Here is a 13986-nt window from a genome sequence, read left to right as displayed (position 1 = left end):
AAAAGCGCTATATATACTAGAGTAATATAACATCGAATTCAGAAAACAAAATATCCGTCGTAATTTCTAAAAACAAATCGGGTAATAAAATCACTTAACGTTGAGATGTATTAATTTTCCATTAATTTGTTAACAGGAGCACTTACCCCGAACATTTAATAAAACAAGCCAATGTTTAACGGGGACGCGAGACACAAGGAATTGACACAAAGTCCAAGTATCTGTAGTTTGCTGTTCATTTCGATCAGCTTTTAATTGATATACATTAATGTCATTATTTCCAGATCACTGATCGATAAATCCCAAAGCTAAAAATTGTTAGTTTTGAGAGTTATAATTTAACAGTTCAGCAGTGATGAATTACTTTAAAACGATTTATGATTAGTATACAAACAAATAATAAAAAAAAACGCTACATTTTACTGATGAGTATACAATATACACCACCTTGCCTCGGTTTCGTCAACGTATCTTAACGTAAGAAAGTTCATTAACTTAAATTTCCCCAAAGCATTACAGAATTCAAGGAGAAAATCTTGAATTATGCAATGCTTGCCTACGAAAAATTTGAAGTTAAGGAATTGCCTGCAGTTAAGGAGTATTGATAAAACTGGCCCCAGACGGTAAATAAAATATGAACATTGCAGTCATAAATAAAGTACTTGTTTCCCAGCAGTATCAATATATCGATTGGCACATTGAAGTCATCGTCTATAATGGATATCTATGGAATTTACTCCATATCTACATGTATGTGTTGTCCAGAATCGACTAGCACGCGTTTCCTCCTTCATTAATTATATATATTATAAGCTATGGTTTTTAATACTTGCGTTAAAAGCCTTGTACTAGTCCGACATTTGTACTTCTGGACAGATTACACCCGTGTCATCTTCGCTAGCCAAGGCTTCTGATTACGTTACACTCCACGTGTGTAACGTAATCAGAAGCCTTGGCTAGCGAAGATGCACCCGTGTATGCCAACCTCGTTATTGTTAGGAGTATTTGCGATAACTGGTACACAAACGTAACTCCGTTTTGATTTTCATGTAGGGTTCTTCTGGTCTGGTAGATTCGGACAGAAATCGTTGGCATAGAGTAGACATCAGAGTATCCAAGTCTGGTGTCAGGGCCAGAGGAAACTTGGGGCTTCTGAAAGCAAGGTATTTATATTATTGTTTTTATTTTGTTTTGTTTTGTTTTGCTTTTTTTTCTTTTTTTTTTTTTATCTACCCTTTAATTATCAATAAAGCTAGCATCAGTCCCAGGTGCAATTGTTTATCTCGGGCCAAATCTGTCTTCGAAGTTATTTGCAGGAGGACATCACTACCCCTTCAGAACACAATGAATACACAATGCCTTTGTTGAGATACTATCACGATTTATCTCCCCTACGACAAGGGTTGAACCGGATTGAAGGCCTGTTGGTCGGGCGGAAGTGATGGAATGCCATCGTCATCTTTCTTGGCTCCATGTTTAAGCATGCTTGTGAACTCGACATAGTCGAACATTCCGCCAGAGATTGGGGCTCCGTGTAGGAGTTCGTCCACCATCTCCTCTGACCAACGGTCACCCATGGTCATCAGACATTCACGTAGATAATCCTCGTTAATGTATCCTGCAATAGAAAACAAATACTTAAACTCATGGAAAACCTCCGCTTCTCAAGAAATCATTTGATTCTCGGATCACAACGAAAAAAAAATAAAATAAAATAAAGATATACAAAAGCTCTTTCCAAAGCACAATTACAATAAGTTAGTTAAATCGTCATAGCTCACCGTCTCCTTTATAAAGTATAATGCTAAAAATGATGACCACATACCGTTGTTACCGGTGAGTGTTCTCTAGAAATCATTCTCAGACATTATAGAATACATTTAACCCCCTGGGAAAATAAAACATCTCAGAATTGAATGGTCCTACTATTCCCGTCTTTCATCCCTCACTTTAGGAAAATCTTCATTTGAAATCTAAGAAAGTTCTAAGAACTCTCCGAAAAATCGATATAACAAACTTAAACAGTCAAAATGGAAGATATCTACCTGTCGGTCATTATACTTCCCTGATCAGACTCAAAAAATGACTGGGCATAACTAACTACCAGGGGGAACATATAAGTGAAATCTAAGAAATATTCCTTTAGTAACTTTCAAGAAGTCGCGATTCCAATTTTACCGGTCCAAGTTCAAGATGGCTGTGTGTCTGCCGTTTTGCTATCTCGATCAGCCTCAAAATTGATTGGGTACAACTAGGGACGAAGGGAAACCTACGTATGACGTTTGAGAAATGTTCCTCCAGTATTTTTCAATAATATCTATAACAATCAAATCTTCAATTGTCAAAGATGGCCGCCTGTTGGACGGACGGACCATCGACGATTTGAATAGCCCACCTGATGATGGTGGGCTAAAACATTTTTACATTTGTCTGTAGCAGTGGTTACTATTTGTGCGGCCCCATTTTGCTATGTGTACGAATGACTTCGGGGTATACTATTTATTATACACGAGTTTTTTTACGGAGGTGAATACCTTGCGCAAGATACATGTACTAAAGGAGAGTATTTGTGCTCCCAATATTCCAATTCTTGACGGATTTGGCCGAAATGTTTGTTTACAATATGTTCTTGTTTTCTACCATGACGTCACCAAATGAAAAGACCACAGTTTTAAGTCAATCAATACGTTTCAATTTTCATTTAATCAGTAATGTATACCTATATGTATTCAAAACTAACCTGCATTCCTCTCATCGAAACAAGCAAATGCATTCCGAATGACTTCTTCAGGATCGGTCCCGTTTAATTTCTCTCCGAACAGAGTCAGAAACATGGTAAAATTGATAGGGCCCGGGGCCTCGTTCACCATTTTCTCCAGATATTCATTTGACGGATCTTTTCCTAGTGATGTCATCAGGTCAAGAAGGTCATCTTTATCGATGTAGCCATCCCGGTTCTGGTCGATCATATTGAAGGCTTCCTGTCGAATGAAAATTAGAACGTGACCAAGTGAACCTTCAATCAAATTCTTTGATAAATACATGCACCTGTATATCGAACGACATTGGGACAATACTGCACTCTGACAGAGATTGGGGCCCAATTTGGGAGAGATCGGGTTCAAAGTGCATGCCGGGAATCGCAGAGCACTATGGGACGCCGACAGGGTCCAAATTCGAACTGTTTATTTTCTTATTCTTATTTGCTATTCTTCATTCCTAATGCCTATATTTCAATCCAATTTCTAATTTCTTATTCTTACGTGCCATTCATAATTCCAAATGATTATATTTCATTATAATTTATAGTTATTCTAATGAGATGTTTGTTGTTAGCGATACTGCTTCATTGTATGTATCTACTCTTGCTTATGATATAACGCTTCTTTCTTTATTCTAACTTCCAAATGCCATTTGATTGTTGTTCTTTTTTCTGTATAATTAGCGTCAATGTCAACAGTTTGATTACTGTTCCGATTCAACTAGCAGTCGGCAGGAAATTGTTGTTGTCAGTGTAATAGGGTTATTTTTAATAAAGTGTTTGATATTTGTGAAATGTATACATGTACATGTGTGATAATTATTAATAAAATATAATAAATATGTAAGGTATTTATTATTGAGGTATGAGGCCCTCGCGACCTTTTACCTGCGTGCGTGCGTATATATATTCGTTACCGGCGATCCCGTGCGCGTGTTTGTATATTGGTATGTGTATGTCTTTGTACCTGTGAGTATATTTCACTAACGAACGTGACATGTGACTGTGACAAAGTTGTTTGATTGGTTGAAAGTTCCTATCTGTGGTTTTAGTCTTTGTTTCTTTGTGTTTCGGTACATTTGAATTTCGACGTCATTGAAGCCGGAGCTAGGTCTTCGAATTCATCTGTCACCATATAGAGTCGTATTCCTGTATTGGTAAGTTTGATATCTTTCTTTAGTTGTTTTGCCCTGTTTCTGTTTCTGTAAGAATGATATTTGAAAGTTATAAGTGATAAGATCATGTTTTCCATATTTTTAATACTTTGAATAAATATACGTATATGTACTGTACACGGTTATCGTACAGCAGAGATATTTTTATAAATGTAATAGTGTTCATATTGAAACTATTGTACAAGTGTGAAAACTATACTTTATTATTGTAGTTTACATCTGTTGTGCGGTATATGACGATCATGGAAGTGAGCAGTATTTAGCCTCACGTTGATGCACTATACATCTGTACGTGTTGTAAGTGTGTGATTTTATATTACCAAGTAATCGTCATTATCTGTGATATTTTATCGTGTTAACGTTGTGTTGGAAATATTATTCATTTATATGTAATTGTACGCGTGAACTATTGTTGTATGACAGATGTATGGTTTGTGAATGAAACTATTATGTTTTATTATGTATGTTTCAGAACGTGGGTTTTTGAGTAATAATAAAACCTTTGAAATCAAACGAACCCAGCGGCATTGTCATCATTTTAAGACAAATTACACCCCGCTACATCAGGACAACATGAATGAGACATACAGTAACACAAATCCGAAGGAAAGTTACAATATTAAGTTCCTTATTATGACAACAGGCGTCGCTGTACAGCAAACAGGTGGGGTAAAAATGTGTATGCCGAGCCGAGCCCTAGCTCGGTTCCCGAGCCCGCGCTTTAGTTATTTTCGTTTTCTTCCTCAACGGCTGAAATGATTAGAGAGGTGTTATGAAGGGAACCGCAATGCACTGTGGGAGAGATTGCATGCTAGGGATCGCAGTGTATATTGGGAGAGATTTATTACTCATAGACGGAGGCGAGGTGTTCCGATTGAGATCGCAGTGTACCCTGGTAGAGTATGTTCCTCGTATATGCAGGGGATCGCAGTGCATCCTGGGATATACAGTATCTGCTCCTCGTACATACTGGGATCGTAGTGCATCCTGGGTGATATTTGTTTTTCGTATATGATTGGATCGTAGTGCATCCTGGGAGATATGTGTTCCTCGTATTGGGATCGCAGTGCATCCTGGGAGATATCTGTTCCTCGTACATACTGGGATCGTAGTGCATCCTGGTAGAGATCTTTTCCACGTATTGGGATCGCAGTGCATCCTGGGAGAGATTTATCCCTCATAGATCGCAGTGCATCCTGGGAGATATTTGTTCCTCATATATGATGGGATCGTAGTGCATCCTGGGAGATATGTTCCTCGTACTGGGATCGCAGTGCATCATGGGAGAAATTTGTTTCTCGTATATGATGGAATCGTAGTGCATCCTGGGAGATATATGTTCCTTGTACTGAGATCGCAGTGCATCCTGGGTGATATTTGTTCCTCATAGATCGCAGTGCATCCTGGGAGATATTTGTTCCTCATAGATCGCTGTGCACCTTGGGAGAGATCTGTTCCTCGTACTGAGATCGCAGTGCATCCTGGGAGAGATTTATCCCTCATAGATCGCAGTGCATCCTGGGAGATATTTGTTCCTCATGGATCGCAGTGCACCCTGGGAGATATTTGTTCCTCGTACATGCTCGGGATCGCAGTGCATCCTGGGAGATATTTGCCTCATAGATCGCAGTGCACCCTAGGCCTATTTGTTCCTCATAGATCGCAGTGCACCCTTGAAGGTGCATCTTGGGAGATATTCGTTCCTCATGGATCGCAGTGCACCATGGGAGATATTTGTTTCTCGTAGATGCTGGGGACCGCAATGCAGAGTTAAGGTCTACAAATGTAATTGCGTTCCTCGTGAACGCTGGAGATAGCATTTTGAGTAAGCTCTGTAAAGGGCATTAAAATTCTGGAAGAGAATAAGTGTACGGGCCACAAGGTTGTAGATATATTGATAAGACAATTCGTGTTGTTTTATTACTCTCAAAACATTTCATTTATTCTATGAATTTTAATAAAAAACATCTTCTCCTTCATTTTTTTAACATTAGTGATATTCAAGTTTATGTTTTGTTTTATTTTAACTTTCAGACCTCAACAGCTATGTTTATTTACGGATCAACTATAAGGATATAACTTTGTAGACATGGATCTGACCGCCTTAAATGGTGTACGTACAACGACTGGTAAAATATCTTAGATTATTCGTAAAACTAAATAGGAACATTCCTAGACTATTTTCACACCCATTAGAATACATTCCTTTATATTTGAAAGGCCGTGACCTTACACTTCGCCTTAGACCCCGAGTACTGACCTTGAACTCCTGTATCTGGGCCTGATTAAACATGGCGAACACATTTGACGTATATCTCTGGGTTCGAGACCGGTGCTTCTTTTTGGATTTCATCGACGACATTTTGTCTTCTTGGGATTTATAAGCTGTGGAAAACACAAAATAGAATTTACTTTCATCAACTTTACTTTAAAACAACTTTGAAACCGGTTACATGTGGGATTTTTTTTCCAAATCATAAGATACATATTTACAGTATATTATAACAATATTTTGGAATCATTAGAGTATACAATTTGTTTTGTCAAAATAGGGCGAAATATGATAATACACCGTGCTATCATACATCCAGCTCACAGGCCCACAGGCGCTTGCATAGAAAATGTGATTTTCATTTTTTTTTATATCACAGTGGTATGTGTACTCGGTAAAGTACCCTATTACACAGTACACATACCACTGATATCATTTCTTTAAATTCTCATTTTCTATGCAAGCGCCTGTGCACGGGCCTAGGGGGAACATCAATTAAAGCATTAAAAAGCGTCTACCGAAATCACCACGTGTCTTACTAACGGCTGGTCTATATACCTTGCTCCTGACTTGGGGCTAGAACATCGCCCGAAATTGTACAATCTTGTATATTTATTTATTATAATTCTGTATAACATAAGATGCCATGACATGTTCACGACCGGCTTCTGTCTTATCGAAACCAAGACGATGACATTGTCTGTCTCCTACTTTGCTCGGTGCATGTACATGTATATATACATATGTGTATATTGAGGATTACTTCCCACTAATACCCCGGGTCTTGATATAGCTGGTTAGAAGCATATCACATCCGGACAGGGAATCGAACCTCGGTCTCTTTAGTGAAAGACACATACGCTACCCAATGCGTCATCTGAACGGGATCAATTTTTTTTTAAATATTCCGATAAAATGTGGTTAGTCAAAGATGTGTGTACCTATACTATCATGTAGAACAGATAGATATTCAACATATGACCCGTAAGAACATTTTTTTTTCTTCAAAAAAGACAACAACAACAAAAATAATTTAAAAAAAAACAACAACAAAAACAAACAAACAAACAAACGAAAAAACGAAAACATTCCACAACACAAAACAAAAACAAAAACCATGATATGTATTTTCGTATTCACCTCTTGTACTGAACCTGCAGGTACACGACGTGTCGCTATATTGACAGTCGCCTGTGTTTATTTTATATTCTAAAAAATATTACAATTGTATTTAAAAATTAGAGTTCATAGATCCGGGCCAACAAGTGATTAATATAAGTTGATATAAATTGTTTTGCAGTTGTTGTAAACTACATAATGATTATATTATATAGAAGGAACGTTTCAAAACTTACTGGAATGGCTACCGGTATAAAACGATTAAAAACAAAGTTTCAGTTTCAAAACTTACTGGAATGGCTACCGGTATAAAACGATTAAAAACAAAGTTTCAGTTTCAAAACTTACTGGAATGGCTACCGGTATAAAACGATTAAAAACAAAGTTTCAGTTTCAAAACTTACTGGAATGGCTACCGGTATAAAACGATTAAAAACAAAGTTTCAGTTTCAAAACTTTCACGAATGGCTATCAGGATAAAAAAAATCAAAAACGGGGTTTTAATTCCAAAACCTGCACGAATGGCTACCAGAATAAAAGGATTAAAACAGCATTTAAGTTTCAAATAGAATAACGTTCGGCATACCCCGCTACCTTGAGTATACAGAGTGGTGTAAAAACAAGAGGCCCATGGGGCCTGTATCGCTCACCTGGTTGGATTAGACCAAATGTCAAAATAATGTTCATATTCAATTTGTTTTATTTGTAAATCTCTAACAATGCTATATATGGTTATAGTGTGGGAATCCGAACTGCTTTAAAGATTAATGAAGTCCAGACTCTCTAAGGTCTGAAAAACCTCAAGAATTGTTTTTAGAACATGCATTCATAACTTTATGACTAGTAGCGATTTAAAGGAATTACCTCTATTTCCCCTATTGGGCCCCGCCCCTTTGGCCCCATTGGGGTCAGAGTCACCATTTATGCAAAATCTGTTCCCCTTCCCCCAAGGATGTTTATGACCAAATTGGGTTCAAATCCATTCATAACTTTATGACTAGTAGCGATTTAAAGGAATTACCTCTATTTCCCCTATTGGGCCCCGCCCCTTTGGGGTCAGAGCCACCATTTATGCAAAATCTGTTCCCCTTCCCCCAAGGATGTTTCTGACCAAATCGGGTTCAAATCCATTCATAACTTAATGACTAGTAGCGATTTAAAGGAATTACCTCTATTTCCCCTATTGGGCCCCGCCCCTTTGGCCCCTCCGGGGTCAGAGCCACCATTTATGCAAAATCTATTCCACTTCCCTCAAGGATGTTTCTGACCAAATTGGGTTTAAATCCATTCATAACTTAATGACTAGTAGCGATTCAAATGAATTACCTCTATTTCCCCTCTTTGGCCCCTCGGGGGTCAGAGTCACCATTTATGCAAAATCTGTTCTCCTTCCCCCAAGGATGTTTCTGACCAAATAGGGTTCAAATCCATTCATAACGTTATGACTAGTAGCGATTTAAAGGAATAACTCTATTTCCCCTATTGGGCCCCGCCCTTTTGGTCCCTTTGGGGTCAGAGCCACCATTTATGCAAAATCTGTTCCCCTTCCCTCAAGGATGTTTCTGACCAAATTGGGTTCAAATCCATTCATAACTTTATGACTAGTAGCGATTTAAAGGAATAACTCTATTTCCCCTATTGGGCCCCGCCCCTTTGGCCCCTCCGGGGTCAGAGCCACCATTTATGCAAAATCTGTTCCCCTTCCCTCAAGGATGTTTCTGACCAAATTGGGTTCAAATCCATTCATAACTTTATGACTAGTAGCGATTTAAAGGAATTGCTTCAATTTCCCCTATTGGGCCCCGCCCCTCAGGCCCCTCTGGGGTCAGAGCCACCATTTATGCAAAATCTGTTCCCCTTCCCCCAAGGATGTTTCTGACCAAATTGGGTTCAAATCCATTCATAACTTTATGACTAGTAACGATTTAAAAGAATTACCTCTATTTCCCCTATTGGGCCCCGCCCCTTTGGCCCCTTTGGGGTCAGAGTCACCATTTATGCAAAATCTGTTCCCCTTCCGCCAAGAATGTTTCTGGCCAAATTTGGTCAAAATCCAATAAGAACTTTTTGACTAGTAGCGATTTGAAGCAAATGTTGACGGACGGACGGACGACGGACGACGGACGCTGCGCCATGACATAAGCTCACCGGACCTTCGGTCCAGGTGAGCTAAAAACTATACAATTTAGGATAGGTTCATCTTCGCTAACCAAGGGTTACTCTACGCTAAGCTCCATTTCAATGAAATGGAGCTTAGCGTAGAGTAACCCTTGGTTAGCGAAGATGGGATAGGTTATGTAGCCAATAGTCAGGTCCCTGTGTCCAAGACAAATAAATCGCAAAGTCATTATAGTATAGAGTAGACAGATATCGCCTATCTTTGTCTATAAAGTAGATAATACTTATTATTAATTCTTATTTCATTTTAACTACCGGTACATTTTTGTATCATTAGACAATGACTATCATAGGGACTTGATAATTTATTACAGTCCAAAAGAGAAGGTTCATCAAGTTCCTGTGATGGCTGCCACTTATCTGGATATGCTGTAACGTGTACGACTCCGTGTGTAAATCGCGTGTCTGTATGGCAAAGATAATTTTACCCATGAATTTTGTTTTGATCCGCCAGTGTAAACATGCACAATATCACATCATGTAGATAAATGATTAATTGTTATCATGTACAATTAATTTCTTTGTTGTTATTTATTGTTTATTTTCTACCATGTTATCAAGCGCTTGTTCGGCATACAGCCGATGATACTCGGGTATTTTGTCTCCGTATACAAACGGGCACGGATAAGTCGAACCATCGGATAAGTCGAATATTTTGCTTGATCCCGTCGATTTCGACTTATCCGAGTTTTACTGTATTGACGGACATTTAGTTCACACTGTGTTTTATTTGTCAATTTCCATTTAACAACATATATACAACATATAAATGATACAAAAAGGAATCGGAAACAAGAGTCAAGACACGTATATAAATCTGACGACTGACGTTACATAACAGCATAGACATTATATACACAATATCGTATCATAATGACAATAGAGTCTAATGTGAAAACATCTGTTGGAATTTGATCAAATAATTAAGTTTATTGCAGTTAATAAAAAGGGAGAAAACGTGAAAATGAAATTTGTTGCACATTAATATTTGTAATCTGGTGTTGAGACCAAAGGAAACTAAATATCTGACTTGTCCTGCCTTGTTAGTTGGTAGTTATTGTCCGATAACGCAACCGACATGTTTAACAGTAACACTTAAATGACATCATAAATGCATGACGTCACACGATTGATATGGCATGGGTCTGTTTACTGTCCTTTGTATATAGAGGATATCTAACAGTGTTTTCAGTAATACCAAATATATTTCACGAGTGGGGCTAATATTTTGATATTTTTCACGAGTGCGCAGCACGAGTGAAAAATATCAAAATATTAGCCACACGAGTGAAATATATTTGGTATTACTGAAGACACTGTTAGATATTCTGTTTATTACATTTTTTATCAACGAAAAACCTACCCCGTATGGTAATTAGGCCTAATGTAAACAAAAAAAGTAGCTCCCCCTGTCCAGGTGCTGACATATATGTCGGGCTTTCTGATTGGTAAATCATTTTGGTATTTTCTAATCATTAATTTGATTGGTCAAATCAGCAAAAGTGATATTTTTCACTAGTGAAAAATATCACTTTTATAGAATGAATAATTTTTGATATTTCACTGGTAAAAATGTAATAAAGTAAGTTCTTGTGGATTGTCTCCGTAGTAAAAAAAAAAAAAACCTCGCAAATGGGATTTTTCGTTGATTTTCTCATGGAAGTAAGTTATATATTTGATAAATAGAATCATTAAACCCGTTACATAAATTCCAGATAACATTTACACTCACGTACGATCTATTTCTCAAATGACTCAACAAGTGCCGAGAGATCTGATAAGCTATGAGCAAGTATCTGACAAATGGTTTAATGGGTTGAAACTAAAGATGGACGTTGCGTGTATGTTCTCCCGAGTTTAAAATGCCTCGCGTGACAGAAGCAGATAGCAAGCCTGAAATTTTCTCACGTGTAAAACAGCAGGAATTTTATCCTAAGCTGCATTAGTCATCACACATAAGATAAGGACCATATTGGACGGTTAGTGTATCTATAAGCAAACGTTGATTATAACACATTGTTTATGTGTCCTAGAATTAAAATCATTGCGAGTATAAATAATGTAATAAGGAAAATAACAGCTTTGTGAATGAATTAACAAACACGTAGACTTTGAACAAACTCCCAAACCACGGTCCATACAAAATGTATGTAAGATACATACAATACATATATATGTGTGACCGTGGGCTGAGAATTTTGACCAAGTCCCTGTGATGACAAAGAAGAAATCGTCAGAAATGATATATAAGACAGCTATTCGGATATGACAGAGTATACATGTATGTTATATATTGGGCATGTGTATAGATATATTTGGACTTATGCTTTATGTCGAGCTGATGACACTGTGTTCACATTAAGATCGAATAGATATATATCAATCTATTATAGTCAAAACTCACCTTTGTATGGGAGTAAAACTGTACAAAATGTCCGACACCCTTGGTTTCTCTGACTGTACCGGAAACGCGTGATTTAGGTACTACGAGGATAGGCACGAGAAAATGCGCGATTGGCTCCAGATGCTGGTAATTTATCTCTTTCGGTTGCCATGACGATTGACAAAGAGGCCCTCCGACGGGTAGTCCGACTCTGGAATATGCATGTGATATATATCGATTTGATGTTCAGGCGCGAAGGTACCGATGGCACACGCGTTATATTTTATCCCTTCCGAATAACGTGTTCCTCTGTTTGAAATTATCATAACTAAAAAATTACTTAAATATTTCCTTTTTCTTTCATCCATTTGTATTCAAGCATATAGTTTGTTTGTTTGTTTGTTGTTTTTTTTTTTGAGATTATAACTTAATGCTTAAATCATACATACGAATCTCCCTTTTGGAGTGTTTACCTAACAATATAAGTGCATGTGACAGTGCCAAAAAAAGTGATGGGTAATAATTAATACGAAAGCAACTAGATATATTTTTTTCAAAATAAGACGTCCTATATCAGGAAATTGATGCAGAGGGGTTTTTTGCACTCATCGGACTTAATTTCATACATCTGTATATATTTCAGTCTTCTGTGTTGTAGCTGGCTATATACAGAGTTGTAGCTTGATCTGCTTTTCATCACTTAACTTGCACAAGTACCTGTATATTACACGGAAATGTCTTAAATCAACCGTGTCTTTGAAACAACCAAAAGTGTTACTACACTCATTAATCAAAGATCGATTATGATATCACCAATCAATCAATCAATCGATATCATACAAGAAAGTATGTTGTGTATAGAAAATATACATACAGTGTATTTATGGCATAATCGATCTTTAAGTAATTAATATAATGAGCGTGCTAAACAGACCGTTCCAAACAGGCACCAGCTTCCATACTGGTGTTTTGGCACAAAACTACAGACCATTCTACCAAGTCTCTGAAACTTTTGGAAGGATAATATTGCTGATTAATTGATACATAAAATGTAATTTGATAGTTATACTGGTTAAAGTGTGTAGTGTTTTAAATGGTTCATTTTCATTTGCAGTCTCTTTTACATTTTGCTTGCATTCACTCATGTTTTTGATTACTTAAATGCCATTTTTAATAAAACTATTATTGCCTTTTGATTTTTGATACATGGTTTTATTAACCCGAGTAAAATATAAACCTCGGACGATCTGAAAAAAATAAAACCAAATATCTATCTTTTTAAAAGGCTTTCAGTATCGAGTTAGTGTTAGCGCATGTGTAATACAAACACGAATGTGAAGAATCAACTTGGACAATATCCACCGAACACGTTTGATACATTTTCATGTAAAATGTGGCTAGCCGAATCCTATGATACACATTTTATATTTTATTTCTTTTACAGTTAAAAGTGTATACCGCGTTACACTTTTGTGGTATAAAAACTACGAACTTAAATTGGATCAAAGTGAACCGGACGGTCGGAGCTATGGTGCAGATAATTGGTAATTTAAACAATTTGTTTTATTACATAGATTAAAAAAGAGAGAGAAAACGACATTATGATAGAATGATGGCCAGGGATAACACTGCAAGTATACATTATTCTCTCAACCATAAAATGTGGGGGCATGGATATATCAACAAGAGGCCCAACGGGTATGTATGCTCCCCTGGCATTAATCTGAGAATTAGGTTTAAGGTTAAACATCTTTGACTTCAATGACCTTGAAGTTTATGTTAAGGTAATTATTCATCTGAATACCAATGCCCAAGGTAGGCTGCCATACATCACAGCATACCACTGGCCAAATGTCATCACTCTAATCCCTGGAGTTTTCAGAAGAACTTATTTATTTTAAACAAATTTGACCCGTGACCCAAGGTCAGTTAATTACACAAACTAGGTAGCATTTCATCCCAACATGTGACATGCCCAAAATAAGGCATCTGGACCTTTTTGTTATCGAGAAAAAACCATTGAATGTAGATCAAGGTCATTCATTTAAACAAATTGGGTTGCACTTCAGTCCAACATGCTGTAGATCAAGTATCAAAT

General features: G+C 37.2%; 1 protein-coding gene across 1 annotated transcript; it reads right to left on the bottom strand.

The window, feature by feature from the left end:
• Positions 1-1216: 1216 nt before the first annotated feature.
• On the bottom strand, positions 1217-12022 carry LOC117316693 (myosin regulatory light chain 12B-like). Its single transcript, XM_033871428.1, has 4 exons — positions 11910-12022; positions 6197-6321; positions 2741-2981; positions 1217-1618 (listed from the first exon to the last, which is right to left on the bottom strand). The coding sequence occupies exons 2-4, from the start codon at positions 6296-6298 to the stop codon at positions 1392-1394; spliced, it is 570 nt and encodes a 189-aa protein (XP_033727319.1). The 5' UTR covers positions 6299-6321; positions 11910-12022; the 3' UTR covers positions 1217-1391.
• Positions 12023-13986: the final 1964 nt, after the last annotated feature.

This window comes from Pecten maximus, chromosome 18 (genome assembly GCF_902652985.1).
Source record: "Pecten maximus chromosome 18, xPecMax1.1, whole genome shotgun sequence".
NCBI lineage: Eukaryota > Metazoa > Mollusca > Bivalvia > Pectinida > Pectinidae > Pecten > Pecten maximus.
Note: the sequence above shows the minus strand (reverse complement) of the source record. Positions and strands in the feature narration are given on the sequence as shown.